General features: G+C 36.7%; 1 protein-coding gene and 1 long non-coding RNA gene across 3 annotated transcripts; one reads left to right on the top strand and one right to left on the bottom strand.

Annotated features, from left to right (window-relative positions):
- Positions 1 to 4,638: 4,638 nt before the first annotated feature.
- On the top strand, positions 4,639 to 27,246 carry fbxw12 (F-box and WD repeat domain containing 12). Of its 2 annotated transcripts, XM_056732999.1 has the most exons (11): positions 4,639 to 4,786; positions 18,546 to 18,583; positions 19,429 to 19,595; positions 19,699 to 19,820; positions 20,694 to 20,900; positions 21,000 to 21,161; positions 21,256 to 21,466; positions 21,606 to 21,784; positions 26,651 to 26,781; positions 26,861 to 26,964; positions 27,051 to 27,246. In XM_056732999.1, exons 1-10 carry the CDS (start codon positions 4,691 to 4,693, stop codon positions 26,958 to 26,960), a joined length of 1,413 nt encoding a protein of 470 aa, XP_056588977.1. In that variant the 5' UTR covers positions 4,639 to 4,690; the 3' UTR covers positions 26,961 to 26,964; positions 27,051 to 27,246. The 2 variants fall into 2 exon arrangements, with proteins under 2 accessions (XP_056588977.1, XP_056588978.1); XM_056733000.1 differs by lacking the exons at positions 26,651 to 26,781; positions 26,861 to 26,964; positions 27,051 to 27,246 and adding an exon at positions 21,826 to 23,707 and having other exon boundaries at positions 21,606 to 21,712.
- Positions 9,883 to 13,271, bottom strand: LOC130409210 (uncharacterized). The gene is made up of 3 exons (XR_008904831.1): positions 12,516 to 13,271; positions 10,783 to 12,398; positions 9,883 to 10,661 (listed from the first exon to the last, which is right to left on the bottom strand). It is a non-coding gene; the product is annotated as an uncharacterized LOC130409210 (long non-coding RNA).
- Positions 27,247 to 27,262: the final 16 nt, after the last annotated feature.

The following is a 27,262-nucleotide window of genomic DNA, read 5'->3' as shown; positions in this document are numbered from 1 at the left end:
CAACAAGAGGAACCTAAAGTTCTTGATGGTCACTTTAGACCCATCGCAGCATATATACATACACCAACATGGCAATTCAGCGTTTATATGCTCATCTTCACACAGGCTTTCAATAGTACACTGTGCGTTACTGCCCCCTGCTGGACAAATCTCAATATTCAACACCCTAAACGGACTTTGACAACACTGAGATACATTTTTGTTCCACTTATTTACAGTATTTATTATTGATTTACGACACCAAGTTTAGTAGATGTTTAGGTCACAGATGAGTCATTCTACGAAACGGGTGCCATTTGTGTCCGCAACATTTGATGAGATGCATAAGGCACAAAAATGTCCCAAAATGTGCTTACAAAGCTTAAAGCTATTAATTTAAGTGTTCTTGTTAACATGATATATGATAAAAAAATGTTTTAAAGAATAACATACTATTTTTATTAATTTTGCATTAGTACATAGCCATTTTCACATGTCCGTGTTGACCAACATGATATTTGCATCTAAAATATCACCAAATAAGTTATGTATTTAAAAAAATGCATATATTATTTTCAGGATATATTTGTGTCCCTTTTCACATAAGATATATTTTATTTAAAATAAATCTTAATTTTTGTAAATATTTTATGATTTGTGTGTGTCCCTCAATTTGTCTTACCACCCCATCACACTAAATTGTTTTATCTATAAATAATGTACTGTTGATTTAATTGACATCACAAAGCGGAAGTGACATCATTGGAGCCTTTTTGCAGCCAAGAACAAAAACAGGCAAGTTCTGACATTCTTCTACATTCTTTATTTGTTGATTTTTCATGTTAGGCAGGTAATGTCTAGCTCAACCACCCTGGCACCAAGATAGAGAGGGAAAACTAATTTTTATTTAAATTTTTACATTATTAATGCAAATAAAATGATATTTCAGATAGAATACATGTATGCTATGTGAGGAACTTGACCACATGGGAGATCTGCGGCCATTTTGGGATGATATTTACCACCCCGTCACATGTTTTATTGTGACGGGGTGGTAAGGGATGTGACGGCGTGGTTCTGCTTCCCAGTTAAATGTGAAGATGTGTGAAATCAAGGATTCTAATATAGGCTAATCATTTTTTTTCTGTTAACTTAACCCTGTTTTGTTTATTCATTCACTCACTATGTCACTCAATCACTATGTCATTAACTATCTCTTTCACTCACTGTCACCCACACACTCACACATTTGCAGATAGATCTGTCTCCATCATGGCTCCATTGAGCGCTGCTGAGAGACAACGCGATTGACGTGCATGTCGGGATGCTGATACTGAGATGAGGCAAAAATATCTAGAGAGTGAGCGTCAGAGATGGAGACGGGATGTAGAGCAAGGAAAAAAGAAGAAGATTAGTGATCTAAGTGAGAGAGGCAAGCATCAGCTGCGTAAAAAGTGGAGGAAGCAGAACAAGAAGAGAAAAGAGAAAGTCTGGACACCTTTCCTCTGAGTCCAGATCCTGTCCAACAGCCAAAGCAGCAGTTAGGAATTTCAAGGTCAGGGTTGTGCTCAGTTAGGATTATAAGTAAATGGACACATGTAGAGAATAAGAAGCAGGCATATCATTGAGGAGTTAATGTTTTTATATTTGTTGTACATGACTTAAACCCCTAAGTTACCAGTAGTTTTTGTTTTGGTTCAGGCAACATAAAGAAGGAAAGCGAATTTCCAGGAAGAACAGGGATACACTACGCAAAGAAATTGAAAAAACTGAAGAAATCGCTAGAGAAGGAAAGAAAACATGCTGACAAATACAGAAAAAGATATAAGCGCTTAAATAAGAATGACTCCCCTCGTTCAAAAATAAATGAATTAACTAAGACGGGCAGAGTAAGCTCCAAAATCAGAAAAACACTACTCTATCATGAAGCCTTGATTGAAGACATAAAGAATAAGTACAGTAGAGCAAGAAAAGGAAAAAACAACTAATAGCAAAGGTAACAGCGGGGAGGATTGTGAAGAAGTACAGGCTACAAGGTTTTGCCGAAAATGCCCTTGGATTTTCAAAGAAGCGTCGCAGTGTTCAGAGTGAAAATCCCACAAACAGGTTCATTGCTGCTTTCAAGTCCAAAGTCAAAACCTTCTTCACCCGAGATGACAACAGTCGGATAACGACTGGACGAAAACAAACAATTACCAAGAAAAAGGTGAAGAAGCAGAAAAGGTTTCTGGCTGACACAATGAAAAATCTTCACAAAAAATTTCTCACTGAAAACACAAACAACATATCATACTCCCTTTTCTGTAAGCTTCGCCCATTTTGGGTTGTACATCCCACTCTCTCTGACCGGAACACGTGTCTGTGCAAGATCCATGAAAATCTCAGATTTGTCATGGAGAAGTTGCATAACTTGAGGCTCATAGATACTTCAGATCTCGAGAGTTTGACTAAAATGATAGCCTGTGAAACCTCCAGGAAAATGTGCATGTATGATGAGTGTGAGGAATGCAAAGACAAGACTGTTCAGCTCTCCAGATTTGATGGGTCAGCAAAGGTTGCATTCACTCAATGGACCACAGCAGAGAAAGCAAGGGAAGATGCGAGGGAGGGTCCAACCACTGTCAAGATCACCATGAAGAAAATAATGGAGGACACACAAGACAATCTTGTGGAGTTATTCCACACTCTTCTCCATAAATTTAAAAGACACACATTCAGCATAAATCAAAAATACTCATACTGCAGAGAGTTGAAGAAGAACCTGTCAAAAGAGGAGGCAGTTATCCACATTGACTTCTCTGAAAACTATACATGCAAATACAGCTCAGAGATCCAAGCTGTCCACTTTGGCTCCTCGCACCAACAAGCTACTCTGCACACTGGTGTTTTCTACATAGGTGATGTAAAAGAGCCCATCTGTTTTAGCACAGTGTCAGCCTCCAAACACAAAAGCCCCCCAGCTATATGGGAACACATGAATCCAGTGCTGAATTATCTACAAGCCACATACCCAGATGTATCTGTTCTACACTTTCTAAGTGATGGACCTTGTACCCAATACAAACAGAAAGGGAATTTCTTCCTTTTCAGCACATAGCTCGCAAGACGAGGTCTGAAAGGTGGAACATGGAACTTTTTTGAGGCAAGCCATGGCAAGGGGGCCCCTGACGGTGTTGGGGGAACCTTGAAAAGAACAGCGGATAAGCTGGTGACCAACGGTCGCGACATACCCGATGCCCATGAGCTATATAAAGCCCTAAGTGAAACATCTACAACTGTTCCGTTGTTTTATGTAGCATCTGAAGCAGTTGAGCAGGCAATGGAAAAGATGCCAGGCCAGATTCCACCAGTGCCATCCACAATGAAAACCCACTAAGTGGTCACATTTACTCCACGATAAATCCTTCACCAGGAAATTAGCTGCATGTGTCACACGCAAAAGCAGCTGAGATGTAAATGCTTCACCACACAGCATTTCACTTTTAAGAAAGCCAGCCCAAAAGGTGCCAACAGAAGCAATTGCTTGGGAAAGTGGATATCTCATTGGGAAGTGGTGCGTGCTTAAGTATGACAGTGACCTTTATCCTGGGATCATCATGGAGAAAGTCCTGGTAAAGTGTATGCACCATGTTGGTGTCAACAGGTTCTTCTGGCCTCCTAGAGATGACTTCCTGTGGTATCTCTTTGATGATGTTCTCGAAATCATTCAAGCACCACAGCCTGTGACATCCCGCCACATGGAAATCCAGAGGGATGTGTGGATGCGACTCTCCCAGTCACTGTAATGATGCCCTTTTTTAGTTTTTCAGAGCATGACCAAAGTTCTCCATTAAATGTCCAATGTTAATGTTTCCCCTCCCCCAGTTTTATAGTTTAAAGTTTACAACAAACATAACATTTAGACACACACTTTGTCCATACCACCCTGCCACAGTGAACCACCTCGTGACATCAATTACCACCCAGCCACGGGGTCATTTTGTTAAAAAAATGTATGTAAAAGAAAAGACATTTTACATAAATTAATGTTGAATGATGTTCTTTTTGTGTGGACTAATCAAACAAATTTAACTTTATTTGTATTTTTTAAGTGTATTCGTTTTTTTAGTACAAACAATGAGGCCATTGAAATGTCAAATTCATATTTCAAGATGAAAAAAACTAAGTATAATTATTTAAATTAAATTACAGACTTTCTATTGATGGTTTCCAAAAAAGGGACATTTTACTATTAGGAAAACGTTAGATTTAAAAAATATATTTCTTGTTTTACTACTCTAATGCCATACACATTGTCCGTGACGGGGTGGTAAAAGAAAGACTCTCTTGCCAGAATAAAATTGATAATATTATTAAGGATTTTGTGCCTGTTGGTGGGAAAATGTGCTCCCCCTGACCCGAGGTAGTTCGGATAAGCGGTAGAAAATGGAATGGAGGGAAAATTTGTTTTTTTTAGGATTAACATATATTTATAGTTGTAAGTAAAAAAAAAAGTTTGTCCTTAATGAAAATCTGAAAAATTGCAAAGTGGAAATGGCACCCGTTTCGTAGAATAACGCGTTACAGTCTGCACGTTCTCTTTTTGTCGTACACAAATCTCTTCGTATGTCCCTGAGTATATGCCGTAGAAAGGTGACGTCACTACGAAACCGAAAACACTTTCGCATAAATATAACAGATTGAAGGTGGTGGCAATAGTTTAACTATTGGAATGGAGACTGGCCGAAGTTTACCTCTGGACTGCTTGATCGGTGTGTTTTCTCTTCTTCAAGATGAAGATTTAATCAGGGTATCAACAGTTTGTAAAGTAAGTGATAAAAACATAGGCTAATACCAATAGCCGATTTATGCAGATGTATTTAATGGGCCTTATAATGCGGAAATGTCTTATTTTATCATCTGACACAGGCTATCGCTATATTTGGGATGTTATGTACATGTTAAAGCAAACGGGATGCATATTATAACAATTAATGCTCGTGGCCTAATTATTTCTATATTTAAATTTTCAATTATAATTGTATTTAACCAGCGCTTTTCACAATCTTGCATTGTTGCAAAGCAGCTTTACATTATTACTGTAGTAAAGAAAAATAAATATGAAAAATTAAGAAGACAGAATAGCCTAATATGGTATTATTGTTGTTTTTCCCCAATACGAAGTATACATAGTATTAAAGACAAAATATGTACGTTTTTTGCATCAAAATAACTACTAGTCATGTTTTTGTTGTGTCCTCTTGAAGTCGGAAGGAGTTGGAGACTCCAGAGAGTAAATGTATAGAAAAATGGTATGGGAATTATATGTTCTTTAAAATATACTCATAAATACGCAAATTAGGCTTCTTGGGACGTTTTTATTCGCATCTGAAAACGGCCAAAACCGGAAGTGATGTAAATAGAAGGAGCGCGGTCGATTGTAGACGATAGGAAAAAACGGAGAGGCGGCCAAGATGGCGCACTGATTAGACGTTTTGAGTCTAAAGTCTTAATGTTTAATTTGATTTGTAGTGCAGTCAGTAATATTTTCAGTTCTATTTCGCTTCGTTTTTGCCTGCCACATCATTTGCAATAGTTGACAATGGGAAAATCTATAAAATGGAAAAACAAGAATGTGAATCAAGCCAACGCAGCAAGCTCCAAAAAGGCTTTTAAGCCACAATTTGCACGACTATCTGAAGTCAGAAATGGGTCATGCTTGTGGAGGAAGTATTCCCTCCTCTACCTGAATCTCCAAGTAAGTCTCCGGCTGTTAAGCAGTGTAAAATAGAGTGCTTGGATACCGATAATATTCTCACACAACTCAAAGAACTCTCTCAATTTATCAACAATCGTTCGGATGCAATGGAAAAATGGTGAAAAACAATGCTCAAGCGAACTCGCAACGATGAAAGAAACGGTCATTGAAAATGCCAAACAGATAGCTGATTTAAAACAGCGGTTGAGCGACGAAGTTGACGATGTTAAAGTTAAACTCGGTGCAATGGAGACACAAGTTAAAAAGATGGATGCTAAATCGTCTGAGCAAGAGAAACGTCTTTCAAATCTCGAAGGTTATACATGTCGTTGGAATGTGAGGGTTTTAGGGAGTCCCAGTAAAAGAGAAAGAGGACGTTTGTGAACAGGTCATTCAGGTATGCCAAAAGCTTTTACCTGAAGCAAAGGAAAAGATTCCATTCATTGTAGACACTGTACATCGACTCGGTCGCAAACAGCCGAATAATGACAAGCCTAGAGGGGAAATCTTCCAGTTTACATCGCGCTTCTATCGGGATGCTGTTTGGCGGGCAGCAAAGGACCTTTTCTCCATCTGACAGGGAAAGAAGAAAAAAACCATTGCCTCCCTTGGATAAAGCACGGCGTGAAAACGCGTTTATTTTGTTGGAAGGAAGAGCTTTTGTGGATGGCACTGAAATATTTTCAGTAACTTGAAAATCTTTTTTGGCTTTGTGTTTATCCACTCCACTTGTGTGAAAGCCATGTTCTTAATGTAACATATAACTTTCTTAAATGTTGGTAAACATTGTTCTAAAATGGCTTATTTGGCACTTTATAAATTCAAGATTTCATAAACACAATGAGGGGTTGTGTTGTTGTTCATCAGAATTTTTTTTGGTTCAATCATAATATTTTATAATTTAATAATAATTTTAAGTTATTATTTTACTCTGTTGGGGTAGTACTCATACCGCACTACATAATTAGGATGTTTTGCTTCTGAGATTTTGCTGCGCTCATCTTTGTTTAAATTCCATAAATACTTGATCCCTTAGCACATTACTTGGATCATAATTGTTATTATTGTTAAATTTAAAGTTCTCTTTTTGTCTTTGTTTTTTTCTATTATGGCTCTGTCTATTCTTTCATTTAGCCTCAAGCTCAGCTGGGGTATGTGTTTTACTTCATTGTTTCATGGGGAAAGTTTTATTTACTGAGTGTGATCCAAATGGTCGGAATGTTTGTCTCTTACTTGAAATTTCAGATAAATAGTTTATCGTCACCAATGTTTATGGGCACAATCAACAAAAAGAAATTATTTTTAAGTGAAAGTGACCTGTTTGTCACGTAAGGTGACCATATCCGAAATGTGACCTCTGCTTTTAACCCATCCAGAGAGTAGTGAACACGCGTGTACACTCGGAGCAGTGGGCAGCCATCAGTGCAGCGCCCGGGGAGCAAGTTGGGGTAAGGTGTCTTGCTCAAAGTGCAAAGGTGCCTTGCTCAAATGGCCTCCAAAACCTAATTGTGCTGATTTTTATTTAAAGATGTTCATGGAAAGGTTCTGTTTGGTTGATAGCTGGAGAGAAACTCATCCGTCTTTTAGAACATTCTCATGGAATAATAGCTCATTTTCATGTCAATCTCGCATTGACCTATGGCTTATTTCTAAGGAGCTGCATAACGTTTCGACTGATATTATTCCTTAACCTTTGTCTGATCACAAATGTATTACTATTCATATTCCTTTTTTCAAATGAAGTTACTTTGCATAAAACCCCCTCTTATTGGAAACTTGATAACTAGATTCTAGTCTATTAGGAAGTTAAAGACAACGTCAGTGACATTATTACAAAGTTTTGGGTTAAAGCAAAAAAGAAAAAAATTACGGCAGTAATTTGGAGCTAACTAAATATGAAGTTAGTAAATATTTGCATAAATTTAGTAGCAAAAAAGAGAAAAGCTAATGAAAATGATGTTATTTATAAAGTTGGCAATCTTTTGGCTTAAAATGTGGAGGATATCACTAATTTTGAAAAAGCTGAACTGCAACATCAATTAGCTAACATTTATAAATATAAAGCTGAAGAAGCCTACAATAGTTCGCGCAGAAAATGGCTTGAAGAAGGTGAGCAAAGCTCTGCTTACATTTTTAGATTAGAAAGAGAGCAACTCTCTTAACTTATAATTCACGATACATTAAATGAGGATCCAAAAATGATTGGACATATAGTGATTTTATAGTGATTTATATACGTCTAAATTGTGCCAAGAAGATGTGAATTTTTTTTGAGTCTATTTAGAATGTACATGGAAGATACCCCCATCACTTTGAAAGGAATTGTTGATTCGATTAACTCATTAAAAAAATGGAAAATCTCTGGGAACCGATGGACTCACTTCGGAATTCTATAAACTATTTAGTGAAATAGTATCACCTTTTTTTATTAGAGGTTTTAAGAGAAAGCATAGAAAAAACATATTTCCCATTACCTCATGTCAGGGCCTTATAACATTAATACCAAAACCAAACAAAGATTCCCTTTTTATAGATAATTGGCACCCAATCACCTTACTAAACAACGATTACAAAATAACAGCACTTGGCTCAAAGGTTCAAATTTGTTCTCAATTCGGTTATAGATGAAACGCAATCAGGATTTCTGCCCAGTAGACATATATCAAATCATATACGTTTAATATTAGATATATTAGATTATTCGCATTTGATTCCAAAAGATAGTTTCCTTTTTTTTTTAGACTATTATAAAGCATTTGATATGTTAGATCATGAGTTTTTATTCCAAACACTACATAGAATTGGATTTGGTGAATAATTTTATAAAATGGTCAAAATGCTATATACAATTGGTAATAGTGCCATTAAATTGGGTTATAATACTTCTCCCAGATTCTACTTCAAACTTGGTGTATGACAGAGATGTCCAGTATCTCCCTATCTATTTTTAATAGCAACACAATTTTCAAGTTCATATATCAAAGCAAGTTTTCTTAAAGGTATTAGTATTGGAAATTCAGAGATGATAATTAGCCAATTAGCAGATGATACTGTCCTGTTCTTGGAAGACTCTCACCAAATACCATTAGCATAAGATACTCACAATAAGGATGGATTGAACTTTGTTGATTTCAATACAATGAAATATTCCCCCAATTTGCATTTTCACAATTTGGTGGCATAATTTTTTTACTGTGCAATTATGATATTCAAAAACTCCCCCTCAAGCTATCTAATTTTCACAAACAGGCTCTTTTGGCTTGGACTCTTATGTACAAACATAACTTTTCCCCCATCAATGTTACATTTGGAACAATAAAAACATTCTATTGAAAAATAGGTCTTTGTTCTTTAAACAATAGTTCAGTAATGGAATATTGCATGTTGGCCAGCTCTTCAATAAGGATGGTATGTTTTTTATGGTATTTCTCTCTAAATATAATATACCAGTTACTCCTAAAGAGTTTGCCGTAGTTATGGATGCTATTCCATCTGGCATACACATGCTTTTTAAAAATTGTTCTTTACCTTTTGAAGTCTCTTTACCTCTAAAAAAAGGCTGGGTTAAAACAACCCAATTTGCCAGTTGGGTTAAATCTTTGACCCAACATGCTGGGTTGTTTTATTTAAATCAACTTTTGCTTAAAAATTACATTGATGGTTTAAAACAAACCCGAAATGTTTAAAAATAATAATAACAAAATCACAGAGAAATACTCGAGGCATCAGTAAGAATCAATAGTTTTATTAAGGATCAGAATGCAAGACAAAAGGAATTCATAAAAACATGCAATATGTTATGCTCAATGAACAATAAAATGGCATATAAAACACTTTGATGAAATGTATGTTTATACATATTTAAAGAAAATTAACTTCAATAAATTACATTAGTTTAGATTTTAACATATACATTTAACAAGGTTATTAAAGTGGCACAAGTAAATATAAATAGTTAGACAACTTAACACTTCAAAACACTATAAAAAGTATTTTACTAAACCCTTGTTGATAGAACCTCATTTATATGATAAAATATAAGTCTATGCACAAGTTTTCTATAAAAAAAGAAATAAACAAGCGTTATGGATGTGAAAAAGGGACACCGTAACTTTCCTCTTCACACTCTAAAAAAAGGCTGGGTTAAAACAACCCAATTTGGGTTATTTTGGTAACCCAACATTGGGTCAAATATGGACAAACCCAGCGTTGGGTTATTTTAACCCAGCCAGTTGGGTTAAATCTTTGACCCAACATGCTGGGTTGTTTTATTTAAATCAACTTTTGCTTAAAAATTACATTGATGGTTTAAAACAAACCCGAAATGTTTAAAAATAATAACAAAATCAGAGAAATACTCGAGGCATCAGTAAGAATCAATAGTTTTATTAAGGATCAAAATGCAAGACAAAAGGAATTCATAAAAACATGCAATATGTTATGCTCAATGAACAATAAAATGGCATATAAAACACTTTGATGAAATGTATGTTTATACATATTTAAAGAAAATTAACTTCAATAAATTACATTAGTTTAGATTTTAACATACATTTAAAAAGGTTATTAAAGTGGCACAAGTAAATATAAATAGTTAGACAACTTAACACTTCAAAACACTATAAAAAGTATTTTACTAAACCCTTGTTGATAGAACCTCATTTATATGATAAAATATAAGTCTATGCACAAGTTTTCTATAAAAAAAGAAATAAACAAGCGTTATGGATGTGAAAAAGGGACACCGTAACTTTCCTCTTCATATAAACTCACAAAACATTTTAAATAGTGTTAGTTCTTTCGGTTTCAGCACTGCTTAACCTAAAATATCCATGGAGCAGTCTTACTAGAGAGGATTCTTTTCCTGGGAGTTGTAGACAACAGTGTGGTGTGCACTTTTGGAAGTGGATGTCCAGCAGGAGGGTTTCTTTATCAATTTGTTCATCTATAAAGAGACAAGAGAAGAGACAAGAGAAGAATGTAAGTAAACTGGCCTACCCAGAGCACAATGGATTATAATAAACATATAAAGAAGTACATTAACATTTTACCTAAATAATGTTTACCTTTAAGCCTGTTATGAAAACACCCAAGTTCCAGTTGACATTCTCTTGAATAGAATGATCCATTAATATTAGCTGTTATTCTGCAACCTGTCAGTGGGGGAAAAAAGAAGAGTGGGCTCTAGTACAGAAAGCGAAATACAGTCTTAAAAAATAATATTATAAACGTTAAAACAACCCTTCACTAATTCGACACACTAGGGAATAAGTATAAGTCTAAAAAGAGCAACAATTGTTCGTCTCATATACCCAAAATTAACTATATCGCATTGTTAACCATTAACGTTATAAGAGCCAGCGGCTATTCCCGAAGCAATGGCCGAGACAGAGCTGCTCTCCACGGAGACACGACCGCTGACATCCTGAAGCTCACACCTCCGACAGCGTCTTAACAAAATCTCAAAGAGGCGTTATGTTTATATATAAATCACGTATTTGAGTTCTTAACAACAACATTCTCGTCTAAAAGACTCTTAAATCTAAGTTCCGTCACCGAACATTAGCGGTATTTATAAAAAAAAATGAGCTGGATGTTTGCTTTTGACACGACGCTCTCGTGTCGACCTTAAACTAATATCAAGTTGCGTAAATTACTGAACTAAATTCCTCACACAAGTCACACATTTCAGAGGAAATGTTCACCAAAAAGGAAGTTTAAATGATTAAAAAGCTGTAAATTAGAAACAACGTGGGCATAACGTTACAGACTAGCTACACTCTAAAAAAAGGCTGGGTTAAAACAACCCAATTTGGGTTATTTTGGTAACCCAACGTTGGGTCAAATATGGACAAACCCAGCGTTGGGTTATTTTAACCCAGCCAGTTGGGTTATATCTTTGACCCAACATGCTGGGTTGTTTTATTTAAATCAACTTTTGCTTAAAAATTACATTGCTGGTTTAAAACAAACCCGAAATGTTTAAAAATAATAATAACAAAATCACAGAGAAATACTCGAGGCATCAGTAAGAATCAAAAGTTTTATTAAGGATCAAAATGCAAGACAAAAGGAATTCATAAAAACATGCAATATGTTATGCTCAATGAACAATAAAATGGCATATAAAACACTTTGATGAAATGTATGTTTATACATATTTAAGGAAAATTAACTTCAATAAATTACATTAGTTTAGATTTTAACATATACATTTAACAAGGTTATTAAAGTGGCACAAGTAAATATAAATAGTTAGACAACTTAACACTTCAAAAATTCATATACAGTTAACAAAGTGGCACGAGTAAAGTGCTTTAGGTCAATTCCAGCGTTATGGATGCGACATAAAAACACTATAAAAAGTATTTTACTAAACCCTTGTTGATAGAACCGCATTTATATGATAAAATATCAGTCTATGCACAAGTTTTCTATAAAAAAAGAAATAAACAAGCGTTATGGATGTGAAAAAGGGACACCGTAACTTTCCTCTTCATATAAACTCACAAAACATTTTAAAGAGCGTTAGTTCTTTCGGTTTCAGCACTGCTTAACCTGACATATCCACGGAGCAGTCTTACTAAAGAGGATTCTTTTCCTAGTAGTTGTAGACAACAGTGTGGCGTGCACTTTTGGAAGTGGATGTTCAGCAGGAGGGTTTCTTTATCAATTTGTTCATCTATAAAGAGAAAAAGAGACAAGAGAAGAATGTAAGGAAACTGGCCTACCCAGAGCACAATGGATTATAATAAACATATAAAGAAGTACATTAACATTTTACCTAAATAATGTTTACCTTTAAGCCTGTTATGAAAACATCCACGTTCCAGTTGACTTTCTCTTGAATAGAATGATCCATTAATATTAGCTGTTATTCTGCATCCTGTCAGTGTGGGGGAAAAAGAAGAGTGGGATATAGTACAGAAAGTGAAATACAGTCTTAAAAAATAATATTATAAACGTTAACACAACTCTTAACTAATTCGACACACTCGGGAATAAGTAGAAGTCTAAAAAGAGCAACAATTGTTCGTCTCATATACCCAAAATAAATTATATCTCACGGTTAACCACTAACGTTATAAGAGCGGCTACTCCCGAGGCAATGGCCGAGATAGAGCTGCTCTCAGCGGAGCCACGACAGCCTGATGCTCACACCTCCGACAGCGTCTTAACAAATTCTCAAAGAGGCGTTATGTTTATATATAAATCACGTATTTGTGTTCTTAACAACTACATTCTCGTCTAAAAGACTATTAAAACTAAGTTCCCTCACCGAACATTAGCGGTATTTAAAATAAAAAAATTGCTGGATGTTTGCTTTTGACACGACGCTCTCTCGTGTCAACCTTAAACTAATATCAAGATGCGTAAGTTACTGAACTAAATGACTCACACGAGTCAGAGATTTCAAAGGGAAATGTTGACCAAAAATGAAGTTTAAATGATTAAAAAGCTGTAAATTAGAACAACGTGGGCATAACGTTACAGACTAGCTATAAAAAGCTAACGATGCTAGATTGTAACGTTACTTTCAAACCTAATGCGAACAGCCGAATTTTGCATACTTTTGCATTTTTTTTTGTACAGTAATAGTTTTATACATTACAAACTCGTAAACATACCTTTTCTTCTCCGAATAACAACTTTTCGAGATGAGGTGAATCAAAATGCCCGCGAAGGTAAAGTTTGTCTGATGCGTAGAGGAGTGGGAGGGGTTAACTCTCTCAACTGTCACTCAATTGGACCCGACTGCTAACCCAGCGTTTGGGTTACTCAAAAAATGACCCAACACTAAGAAAATAACCCAACAAAATGACCCAACAGGCTCAACCCAGCTGTTGGGTTAAACAAATAACCCAGCATTTTTTAGAGTGTATGCAAAGCTAACGAAGCTAGATTGTAACGTTACTTTCAAACCTAATGCGAACAGCCGAATTTTGCATACTTTTGCATTTTTTTTTTACAGTAATAGTTTTATACATTAAAAACTCGTAAAACATACCTTTTATTCTCCGAATAACAGCTTCCGAGATGAAGTGGATCAAAATGCCCGCGAAGGTAAAGTTTGTCTGATGCGTAGAGTGGAAGGGGTTTACTCTCTCAACTGTCACTCAATTGGACCCGACTGCTAACCCAGCGTTTGGGTTACTCAAAAAATTACCCAACACTAAGAAAATAACCCAACAAAATGACCCAACAGGCTCAACCCAGCTGTTGGGTTAAACAAATAACCCAGCATTTTTTAGAGTGTAGCGATACACCTACTGGTAAGTTATGTTTTTATTAGTAAAAAAGGAAGAAATCTTAAAATAAGAGCTTTACTTATTGAGAGCATTGCCTGTGGCCCTTCTGCTGTTTCATACTGAAACAGTCTTTTTGAATATCTAAACTGGAAAATGATATGGTCCATGCAACAAACATATCTTCTCTCAAACAAAGTCAAACAAATATCCTTTAAAATACTCCATAACATTAACCCTGGCAAAACTTTTCTAAAGAAAAAGGTTGGATCTGACTTTGACACCAAATTGTTTTGGTCGCGCAACTGTATTCAGCAACTTTGAAAACGTGTCTTTCAAACACTATTTTGAATGTTGAGCTCAAAAACGGTTATTTTTGGATTTTTCAAAGGTGACCAAAATGCTTGTTTTATAATCAACCTAATTATTTCCAATATGAAGGCACAAAGAAATTGTAAAATTTGCTCAGCTTCTAAGTTTATCAACCTATTTAATTTGTAATTTTATTGTGTAATTCCCTCTCCTGCTTTTTTTGTCGTGTATGTTTCGAGCCATGGTAATGTTTTATTTTCTCTCTTTACATTGATCTAATCGTTTCTTAATGTTACGTTATGTTTATGTTGTGACAGTGTTTTGTTATAACAAAATGTTCAATAAAGCAAAAAAAGACGATAGGGAAACAATGGATCGAGATGACAATGAGAGCTCTGAGAATATTATAAATGTGTATTCACATTCGTATGATGGAACACTGCCACACAATATGAACCTCCTATGCGGACAAGAGAGCAGGGACAAAACGGGTAAAACATGTGGACACGATTTCCTGACAGGAAGGAGTTTGTGCACCCTCTTCAAATACAATCATTTTCCTTGACGATGTTAAAATAAATAACGAGTTAAAACAGACTCACTCACCACCGCTCCGACTGAATAACGAGATACTCTGCATTGATCAAAAGCAAAGCGCCGCACTCTTCCCCCAAATGACGTGATGTTGAAAAAAAATACTGTTTTTGAAGACAATCAAAGAAACTGTCACTTCTACTAAATTTGCGCCCTTAAATTTTGAAAAACATTTTAAATCCGGCATTAACTTTCATATGGTATTTTTTATGTTACATTCATTAAAAAAATCTACTTGCAATATGCACTTTAACTCATGTGGTATATACTCTGCCATCTTTTTCGCTAGTTATCTTAATTTTTATCCAACATGTACACTTATACTGCGCTCTTGATGTTCTATTGCAAAACACCACAGTTATCCTCGTTATTTACATACCGCAGCTGGTGTGTGTACAGTTGCAGAAAACAATAAGGTTTTATTTATTAACATTAGTTTACTTCCTTGGTTAACTAGCATGACAAAAAATGATTAATCTTAGTTAAAATAAAACAACGTTATTAAACAAATGTGATTTTTTGGCTTTTGTCTTTGATCACCATTTTTATATATATATATATATATATATATATATATTCAATGCATTATGCTTTTGTTTTTCGTCTCAAATAAAATGATTCTTCAAAAACTATTCTAATTTTATGTGTAGACAGATTACATATACTGGACTAGGGTTGTCACAATTATGAAATTTGGCTGACGATTAATTGTCTAATAGATCATTGCGATTAATTTGGCTGACGATAAATTTCTGTTTTGGGGCTTTGACATTTAATTCTCAGAAATGTTAAATTTGGGTTTAAAATTACCATATTTTGGTTTGAATATAAGACAATGTTTTTTGGTAAATAGGTTGGAAAAATGGGGTCATCATCAAGGTTTACTCAACCCCACTTTATTTATATAGCGCTTTTCCATTTTCCATTGTTACAAAGCAGCAATACATGAGACATATTGATTAAAAGAAAAAAGTCATATACCAGTAAAAACAAGAAAAAGGTGAAAACGCAGTAGACAGACATACCCACATACAAACGCTCCGCACACACAATATGCACACAAATTTACACACATCGACATCGACTCACGGACATACATGGTCGTTTTACGAATCAATAACACAAGCGACAAGTACTTTGTAAATTGAGTTCATTAATCAGGGGTGAATTGAAGCCACCATTAAAATGCTGTAAGTCATAGAAAAGCTTTTTCCTTTTTTGCAAGATTACAATTGAATTTCAATACTATGTTAATGGAATTTTGGTAGACTGGTTTTCACACTGAGATTATCTTAAAAAATAATATGCAGTACAAGATATATGCTTTAAAGTTATTTTTTTAAAAGTGATGGTGTTGTGGTTGTACATTTTACCAGTATTACCATACTTTAGTTACGATATATACAATATATAAAGCTTTCCTGTAGCTCAGTGGTAAGCTCATTGTGGGATCGATCCCAGGGGATAGCAAATACCTATGTATAAACGTATAGGATAATGCCATGTAAGTCGCTTAGGATCAAAGCGTCTGCCAAATGCATAAATGTAAATATACAATAAATGCAGGCACTACAGCCAGGGGCGTCGAACACCCGCACTTTTTTTGCAGTTTTTCAGCAGTTTTGTAAAAACGCCTTACAGCAGTCGCTCCAGCGTTTCTCTTGCCGCTCTGTGTCTGCGCTCGATGCGGCTGCTTCCTCTCCTCTCCCACTCAATCAGAACACCGGCTTTGAGTGTGACCGGATGGTGATTGGCTGTTCTGCCTTAAGTCCCGCCTCTCTTGGTGTGTTAGATTTATCGGTTAGCTCGTGCTGAGGAGGCGGGAACGGTAATGGTTATTTACGTCTTCCTTTTCCAGCGACTTTGAATGAGTGTTTATGCCTTCGACGTTTTTAAATAACCTTGATAGGTGTTTGGGGAGATGTTCTGTTTATGTTTTGTTGATATGTCGAGTGTTTTCTGAATTATATTTAGTTTTTAGACTAATGCTAATTGCAAATTGGGATATTGTTCAGAAATAGCTAAATTCGTTTATTTATGTGGCATGCAATGTATAAAGTAACTGTGATGAAGAAGGCAGGGAATTGACGAGGAGGAGGGACAAATTGTCCTTGTTAAACTGTGTATTTATGGGTTTATTGATTTTGATATTTTGAACATTGCTTTTTTTGTTTAGCTGAATACTTTTGTGGATACCTGCCTATTATGTTTGATTGTACCTGTTGAAGAACTATGAACGAAAAGTGTATATTATTTTAATGTTTAAAAACAGAAAATTGTTACATTATTTATACCACCAGAGAAAAAGCTTTGTGTGGGCGTTTTTTTATATCTCCCCTTTTCAAGGTGCAAGTAAGCAAACTTTAGCGGTCACAGTCACAGTCCTGTCAGACCCATGTCACTATCAAGCTTTCCACTGTCTTTCCCCCCTGGGATTATTAAAGTATTTCTGATTCATTAGCAAGTCTACTGTTGTGTATTTTCACAACAGAGTTTTGACTTATTTTCTGTGTGTTCCGAATGTGTTTTTATACTTTACTAGTATCACACATTTAAATGGGAAGCTTTTTATATCTTGTATGTTATACCTTTTGTACCTTTCTGTCATTACGTTCAAGGTTTTCATTGTTAACAAACAAAACACATCCATCCCCCGCACTTTTGAAAAGTTTGCTACGCCCCTGACAGCTCCCCCTTGTGTCTTCCATAGAGATGTGCAATAATTGCGATGATCTGAAACCATTGCGATGATGTCAATCAATCGCGATGAGACGGTTGTTCAATAATCGTGACAGAATGTAGAGTAACATTACATGCTGCCAGATTCAAATCCGCTTTCGCGGCACACAAAAAAGACTGTCCTTCTAAAAAAAAGTTGGTCAAACAGTGATTTTAGGTTAAACCGCCTGTCATTAAATTAAAAAAAAATGAAGCTTCTCAAAAGGTAAGTGCTTTATAAGTCATCAGGGTTTTGAAGAGTAATTGTGTGTTTAAATCAAACAATTAAAAGGCAGCCAGAATAGTCATAATAGAATAGATATAGGAAAAATGCTATGTGACACATTTGAGATGTGACCATCAAACGACAGATTACTACTGTATCTAGCAATACACCCAGGTGCCTGACTGTGGAAGACGACACAATCCAATGCTCATAGGCATCAACAATATTTTTCTTTAGATCTTCACATGTTGATAAAACTAAACTGAATAAAAAAGAAAATCACTAGAATATTTCAGAGATCTGCTGAGACTTTCACATACAACCATCTCAAGGAAAACAGAGAATGGTGTAAGTGCAGGTTCTGTGGGTGAAAATGACTTGTTGAGAAAACTATGTCCAGACTGGGTCATGTTAAATGGCCCAAGTAACTTAAATAACCACTTAAGTTATAAAAGTTTTATGTAGAATTTTTTTTTAAACGAACCGTGCTTGGAACCTTGAAGCAGATTGGCTTCAGCAGCGGAAGACCTTGCTGATTATTACTCCGTTATTTATTAGCAAGCTCTTAAAAATTCAACCGGTATGAAGTGACCACATAATTTACACTTGATCACTGAAACAGAAAAAAATTGCCCCAGTTTTGCATAAGCCATAATAAAAGTCAAATAAACATTTAAACCACTTTGACAATCTAAATCTGTAATTCCATTGTAAATGTAATGTTTTTGTTTAGGAGTGGTACCATGCTGCAGAGACACCGTGGCTGTGGAGGTAAGTCCTTTGACGTTATGTAACCAAGTAACTTGCAAGCAATAAATACTATTTTAACGATCTATGTGCATGCTCTAAAACGCATGGGCCAGAACGCAAGTGGGCTTTTCTGAATCTACTTTTGCTAGTTTAAGGACTGGAAAAACTGTCAGCGCGCCAGGCGCAGGGTCTAAAAGGCTTGTCCCTATTCTCTTAATGAGTAAAGGGTGTGTTTTGGGCAAAACGTGCAGTAAACCAATCAGATTCATCTCCCATTCCCTTTAATAACCAGTTGTGTTCACGCCATGGCTGATTCACTATTTACATGGAATTTGCAAGAGCAAAGACCGAACCCTTTTCTAGAGAGGAAACGTATCTGCTCGTGAGCGAGGTTAAAGCGAGTGAGCAGACCATCTGCAAAACAAGGCGGATTATTTATCAATATGTACACAATAATGATCTGTTATATTTCAGTCCATTTTTTTTTATATTTGCCATTTTTGTGTGCTGCTGCGCGTCCCTCTGTGTGAAATAAGCAGAATGTACGAGTGCTGTGCGATCAGGTTTCAGTTGGGCAGTCTATTTCAGTTGCCTCAAAATAGCAACGCCCCAACAATGCACCTGAACACACCTCGTTTTCAGACCAGCATGACAATGGGTGCAGAAAATACATTTTATATTCAAACAACGTGGCACAGGACGTGAAAACGAAAACTGCATAAGACTTAAACTAGCAAAATACACTCGCGTCACACCAGATTGTGGTGGGTGTATGATAGGGCCCGTGATGTTAAGTGATAATCTTAACATCTGGTGTTTCATATGAAATGTGTTGATGAGTTACTTAAGAACTTATACTTGTATAGGAGAATGTGTTTGCAGAGATGGAGCTTCTGCAACGTTTCCGAACTCCTCTCTGACACGGGAACACACTCATGGAAAGGGTATTATCTGCGTCGTTTTCATCTGGAGATGAAAATGAAATCAGGCACGTCATGTGACTACACCTGCAAAAGCCTACGAGGCCATAAAGGCAAGCAAATCCATTTATGTCAGCTGTAATACTATTTTAAATGCTACTTTACTGATTTTATAGGCAACATAGTGTTTATGCTTTATATTCTCTCACATCAAAGGCAAGGTTATTGGTTTTGCATACTTAGCTGGAAACAACAGCTGCTCAGACGTTTGGAAGAGTGTGCCAATTGTCTGTAGTGCATCCACAGATGGTACAGTCAAAGCATGGGACATTCAAGAGGTATAAAACCTTTTTGACAAATTCCCAACAAAGTAGCCGTGAGCATAGGGTGGACTATCACATTGAAATATCAAAGGAAAAAATATATATTGTAAATTCACATAAGAGCTCAATTAAAGACAAGATGTTTATTCATATTCCCTGCATACAGTATTTTCATTATCAAAAAAGTGAAATGTGACTTGCAGTACATAATTTTTCCTGGGTCCAAAATGTTTTTTGGTGGTGGCTGACAAACAGTCAAAAGTACCCTACTCTCAGAACTGTGAGCCCAATACTGATAATAAATTCAAAATAAGTGAATGAAACTTTATTTATTTGTTATTTTATTCAGTTGTTATTATTAAGTTATACAACCGCATCCAAATTATATATTGGCTAAGAAATTATCTGTCACAGACATTAGCGGGTGCAGAGAGGCGATCTTTTGCGATGTTCTAACAGCAATGATTAACATGAAAAACATTTTGTTAAAAATGTGGTTTGTGTGATGCATGTTCAGAACCTTTGCCAAGAAAAGTAAATGCAACATGTTTTTGAGCACAATTGACACCCACTGATAATGCAGATAAACGTATTCTACGAATGCGCCCACGTGAAACATGAATTCGGTCTTCTGACCTTTTTTCATCGTGTCAGTTTCTTTTGATTAGTATGTGCTGGGAGAGATACAAGTCAGAGACTGGCATGTTCAATTTCATTTGGCATTCCGCAAAAGCATATGAAAAGATACGGAGCGGTCATGCAGTCATCTACATCACTTGTAAATCACAGTCAATGATAAAATAAAGCTTGTGTGGTGCAAAATTTCATTTTGGCAGCCCCTAAAAACCTTGTTTGACTTTGGAAAGTAAGGTGATGTTCTTTTTTCAGGGTGTATATTTGTGGTCAAGTCCTGTTCAAAGCCCCCTGCAAAACATCATAGTTGATCCTGTTCAGTATGTTGTTGTCACGTCGGACAGCACAGGAACAATCAAAACATGGAATGGTTCAACTGGAGAGGAGGTGGCCTCATTTGAAACGGGTCTCTCCAAAATCACATTACTGCTGTTTAATGACAAAAGCAGCGCTTTCCTCATGGTATGATCAATATTTGTTTCCATTTATCATGATAGCATTGGTGGTCTAGGTCACCTGAATTTACATTTGAGTGTAAAATAGAACATGTCTGCCCTTTAGGTGGGCAGTATCCAAGGTCTCCTTGTCTTGACTTGTCCTGCACTGTCAGAGGTTTCGAGGCACCCAATCTTCGACTCATTTTGGGCAAACCTACTTCTTTCATCCCCAGATAAAAAATGGATACTTGCTACCTCCAAAGAAAATAATGACCTGAGCCCAAAGGTTAGCTCAGTCAAAGTTGATTAATTCCACTTCATAAATCTAGAACGGTATTCAAATTTGTACTTGAATGAATAACAAGTATGTGTCTTGGGAGGTTTTCTACAGTGAAACTCTGCGCAACCCTGTTGAAAATGAGGAAAGTCTATGTCAGAGTCTGCCAGTCACTGGCTGCTGTGCTGCTGTATTCCTCCCGTCCCTAAATGCACGAGTCGCAGTGATCCATACAGACGGACTCTTCAGCAACAAAACAATCTCAGTCTTTGACCTGACTATAAAGGAAACTAAATATATAAAGAAGCCAGAAGGTTGGACTTGAAAATAATTGCCATTGATTTTCTTGTAATTCAAGTAATGTTGCATCATATTTTTGTTTGAAAAAAGTTGACATGACTACACATGACATTTAAACTAATAATACCTGATATGTAATCTCTTGTGTTTCAGCTCAACAGGTTGCATCTTTTCAGTTAAAACTGTGTCATCGCTCAGACCTCATTCTTGAGGCAAGAGGGAGCAACAATCTTCTGGTTGTAGAGGGAAACTATCTGAAGGTTTACACGCTTAAAGGGGAACTTGTTGCTAATTTTGAGGACCACATACAGCCAATCACTGCTCTTTGTGTGGTAAGTTGAGTGTTAACCATTCATCTCTTTCTCATCTCCAGGTTCTTGTGTTGAGACTCAAAACAATGATGAGCTGTCATAAGCCACGTTCGCTCCACATAATTTCAGGAACCAAGTTCCGGAACTATTAAAGAGGGCGGTATTTTTTTCTCAGACCATTTTGCATTCTCACTGGCATTTGGATCTCTTAGTAAGCCGTAGGCCTACATCAACACAGTATTCAAAAACCATTAAGAAACTCAAGCAATCGTAGTTGTGTTTTTGATGTCTGTGGAGTTTCGTGACAACTGAGATGTAGACATATACACTACTGTGTAAAAGTCTTAGGCACGTCAGTATTTTCACCCCGATAAATGCTTTTAAGTGAGTGAAGTACATCATTTGCAGTAGTGTGTCCGTAGGAAATATCAGTATACATTAGAGGTCTTCACCGGTTCAAAAATCTGTACCTGAACCTGAAGAGACCCGTGATTTTGCTAAACACAACTAGGGTTGCACAGTGTACCGGTGCTACGGTAGCATCATGATGCTAAAGCTTCAAAACACCCGCGATTCCTCTCTAATTATTGAAATGATAGTACCGTTGGTTATGTTGCATATGCGCATTAATATTCATTTTCGAACTTACATCTGCCTTTTTGCGGTGTTTATCTCCCAAATAAATGTGTGTTTTGAATGACTCGGATGAGATAATGATTCAAATTAGCATTTTGAACGAGTTTGTTAAATGATTCACTAACTCAGTGGAAAATGTACGCCACCTACTGGCCGTCTTAGTTCTGCATTTAAAGTAAGCCTAATATTTGTCTTTATAAAGACTGCTGTATCAAAGAAATTTGTCTCGCATTTGAATTGGTGCCCACTTAAAAAATGATCTACTGTACTTAAGTATTCACTACAGTTCACTACTAAAACTCATAGACACTAGTGTTTTTGAGTCTTACCATAGTCAATATTTAAGTATATTACAGTATTTGCATTACAATTTATCCAATTACTACAGTTGATACAACAAAATATTGTAGTGGAAAGTATAATACAGTTTACTTAAGTAAATGAAAAATGTTTCATCTAAATCTTTTTGTATAGATTTAAATTATGAACATGGCACAGCATCGTGATACTACTTGGTATCGAGATACTTCAGCTGATGCAGTATCGTAAGACATGTTTATGGTGAAAACCCTACACAGAACCGACCCAGACTTGTTCAATATGTTAAAACTTCGACCGGAACCCGTACAAACCCGATAAATTCACTACCTGGACCCCGACACCTACCTGAATAGTATTTAAAGCGGGCCTAACACACAGGGTTTCTGAAAATCTCATATTAATCTTGAGAACCTATAGAGTAGTATCGCATACTTTGTGTCTTCTAAGAGTATTAAGTTTTATCACATTTATAACTCAACTCAACTTTATTTATATAGCGCTTTTTACAATTTTAATTGTTACAAAGCAGCTGTACATGAGATACATTGAATACAAGAAAAACAACAGGCATATACCTGTAAAAACAAGAAAAAGGTGAAAACAACAAAAGACAGACATACAAATGCTCCACACACACAATATGCATACATACTTACACAAATTGACATAGACGCACACAGCAAACGCACTCGCACACATGCACAGTGAAAGCACACATAGGAGAGAGAACCACAGGTCAAATATTAAACGGACTATAAATTCTTGTATGCAATATTAATTACGTCTAACTTCTAAATTCTAAAGCAGCCCCTCCGGCCAGGCAAATAGTGCAAAACAATATGCAGACGGTGGTGAGGAACCCAAAACTCCAATCGAGAAAAAAAACCTCAGGCCCAGGCCCAACCAGGGGATTCCAGTTCCCCTCTGGCAAAAAGCTGCTGTCTCTGCACAAGCTCAACAGTGCTTGCAAAACAAGGCTAAATAAAATAATAACTTACTGATAAGGTAAATTTTATATTTAAGATTATCATTAACAATCTCATAGCATTTAAAGTGTTGTAGAAAAATCGTTTCAAGTTGCCGCATCCTTTATCCAGCTCTTGTCAGGTCACCGCTTCCCATTCTCAGCTCTGCCATCAGGTCTGGGCATGAACTGCATCCCGCGGTAACCTTGGAACAAAGAGACAAGACTGGCTGAGAGTAGAGTACTGTTCTGCACTCTTTGATGCAACAAGTACATCATTTGTGACTGAATTTTTTGGTTGATCTAAATAATGCAGCCTAAATCCTCTGAGGATTAATTTTATGGAGGTGTAGTGTATGCATGATTAAAAAGATGCGTCTTTAGTCTAGATTTAAACTGACAAGAGTGTGTCTGCCTCCCGGACAGTGCAGGGAAGAATATTCCAAAGTTTAGGCGCTAGATAAGAAAAGGATCGACCACCTGCACTTGATTTTGAAATTCTAGGTATTACCAACTGACAGGACGCCTGAGAGCGTAATGTACGTGGAGGTCTGTAATACAATAGAAGTTTATTCAAATACTGCGGTGCTAGACCATGTAGGACTTTATAGGTAATAAGCAAGATCTTAAAGTTAATGCGATGCTTTATAGGTAACCAGTGCAAGGTTGACAGAACCGGGGTTATATGCTCATACTTTTTTGTACGTGTAAGAACTCGAGCTGCCGCGTTCTGAACCAGTTGCAGTTTTTGTAATAGGCCTGCAGGGCAACCACCTAAAAGTGCATTACAGTAATCTAGTCTTGATGTCATGAATGCATGAATTAATTTCTCTGCATCTGACAGTGACAGCATATGACGTAGTTTAGGTATATTCTTAAAATGGAAAAATTCAAGTTTACAGGTGTTGGCGACATGTCTCTCAAATGACAGATTACTATCGAATACAACGCCAAGATTCTTAGCTGACGACGAGGATTTTATGGAGCATCCGTCAATAGTTAAGCAAAGATAGATACAGACTATTTCTGAAAACGTATTGTGTGTGCGGGGGGAGGGGTAGGCTGAACCGAAGCACGTGCGCACCCATTGTCAACAAAACACAGACATCAGTTTCCCTCACTGCGTTTGGTTCATGTCTGGCGTCTTTTAGCGCTGGGACGGCTACATACATCAGTTTCAAACGATCTCCAAATCCAGCGTTATATCCACAGTTTGTATAAAATTCATCACCCAAATGCAGTAAACAAACAAACATCTGAACCTAGCGAACATATGCTCTCTCTCTCATGCTTACAAGTGAATGTGACGTCTGCTCCTTCTCCTGCACTCCTGTGGCCACGCCACATGCTTCATGCTTTTTCTAAGAAAAGTTGTTAAAAAACAGTTTTATATTTTAAAAAAAATACCCGAAACCTGTACGATCGCTAGGTGGAGTCTATCGAGCACAGAAAAACTAAGTAATACACCCAACTCGTTTTTTGACAAATTGACCTTGTTGACATTGAGAAGACGGCACGTTTAACATTGTAAAGAAGTCAGAATGCATGACACATCATTGCAGGGCTGCTTTAAAAACTGGACCCGAACCCCGCTGGGAAGACGCAGACGAGACTGGACCCGATAGGCACATATAACAGCAAAGTGCTATTAACAAGTCATAAAAGTTGCAAGAAAATTTACTTTTATCTTACCTAGTGTTAGTATTCTTCTCAATCATACCTGACTGTGATGCATACAATTCTCCTTGCTAATGTTCCATCCATATTATTTTTCTCTTGCCGATTAAACAAACATGCTTAATCCACACATTCATTATTCCAGCTTCAAAAGTTTGCCGGCCGTAATAGATGATAGATACGACTTTGTACTACAATAACTACAATAATGTTTGCTAATTCATTGCCATGACCGCAAAAAGTGGTGCCAGTGGGTTAACCTCCTCATACTCATATTCTTTTAGTTTTTATTTTTACATCAGCAGCCTTTAAATGGAGATGAAGCTATGAAGACATTCATGATCGCCGACAGCTTATACCGTGGTGAAGTTCTGCTGCTGACTGCTTGGATCCACAGGGAGATCTGGGGCCTCATTGATAAAACGTGCGCACCCACATTTTACGATAAAATCTGTGCGTACGCACGTTTTATCAATTTGTGCGTAATCAAAAATGCACAGCAACGTTCATATTTATAAAAACGTTCTTTGATGTGGAAAAGTACTTAACGCCACGTTAGGGTCTGAGCAGACGTACGCACTTTTGCTTGTCAAGAGTGCCGCAGGGTTTTGGAAATACAAGTAATTCTTGCCGCTCGTAAAGGATTTAGACGTTGACAGGTGCTCTTTCATATACAGTATCAATGACATTTATAAGACGTCATTAAAAGGCTGAGATCCGAAACCGTTAGCTGTGTGCAATTTCGCGACAGTTTCGGATCTCCGCCTTGTAATGATATCCAATAAATGTCATTGATTATGTGCGTTTTCTCTGCGTACATTCGTTCTATGATTTACACATACGCACTTTGAACGATCGAAATGATCGTACAATTTAATTTAGGACGGTTTCAACGCAACATTCTATAAATGAGGCCCCTGGTGTCACCAGACTCCTCAGACTGCCGGCCATACAAACATAAAGTTTTCTAGTGAAAATTAAAGTGCAAAAGGAAATTTACTACAACAGTTTAAAGTGCTACATATCACAGAGATGGAAAATAAACGCAACATACAGACAAAGACAACAAGTAAAGGCAGCTAACATTAGGCTCTTGTATGTGGCAACAGTTTAAAACACTGTTCTGTGATGTACATTCAGCCAGCAATCCCTCTATCTGGTAGTTCCTTTTTAACACTATCTGGTTGTGCTCAAGTCTTTAAAGGCAGGGAGAAAACAAGCAAGTTGTGCTCTGCACTGCACATTCTAAAAAAAAATCACTATCACTGTAAATTCTGCTGGACTTGCAGGACAGTTTCAGGGTGGTGACAGCATCTCGTGACCTGTCTCTCCGGGTACTCACCTGGAGAAATGATAAACAACATGGGTTAAGCCTTGAGAGCCAGTATCACTTACTTGGAGGCTCCCACACAAGGTCCAGGTAACAGCATGGTCACCCATTCTGTAAAATGAATCATGTTTGCACCACTGTTCTGTAAACTGTTTTTTATTTTTCACAGAGGGTTCACAAATGTTGCCTGTGATTATGCAAGTATAGTGGCCTCTGTGGATTCAGTGGATGGAAATGACGTTCTGAAGGCATATACATTTCATTTTTGAGCATGTAAGAGAGATGTGTGAAAAAAAAGATCACAATGGTGTTACACGTACAAATTATAATGTCTTTCTATTCTTTGTCTTTACTTTTAGGCATACAAGTAAATGGAAAATAAACTAATCTAAAGCAGCGGTTCTCAACCCTGGTCCACGCGCCCCGCTCTGCATGTTTTTTGTATCTCTCTTGTTTAACACACCTGATTTAAATCTCTAGCTCATTAGAAGAGAGCTCAATGAGAACCGCTGATCTAAAGGAATTGTTCACCATTAAAAAATCTGTTATCATTTATCCCCATTTATCACCT

This window comes from Triplophysa dalaica, chromosome 20 (assembly GCF_015846415.1).
Source record: "Triplophysa dalaica isolate WHDGS20190420 chromosome 20, ASM1584641v1, whole genome shotgun sequence".
Classification (NCBI taxonomy): Eukaryota; Metazoa; Chordata; class Actinopteri; order Cypriniformes; family Nemacheilidae; genus Triplophysa; species Triplophysa dalaica.
This window is presented reverse-complemented; position numbering and strand designations above follow the sequence as displayed.

Coding starts and splice junctions, on each gene's coding strand:
- fbxw12 (XM_056732999.1), top strand. CDS start 4,691: ATGGAGACTGGCCGAAGTTTACCTCTGGACTGCTTGATCGGTGTGTTT. Junction 18,584..19,428: donor GAGACACCGTGGCTGTGGAG/GTAAGTCCTTTG, acceptor ATACTTGTATAG/GAGAATGTGTTTGCAGAGAT. Junction 20,901..20,999: donor AAAGCAGCGCTTTCCTCATG/GTATGATCAATA, acceptor TCTGCCCTTTAG/GTGGGCAGTATCCAAGGTCT.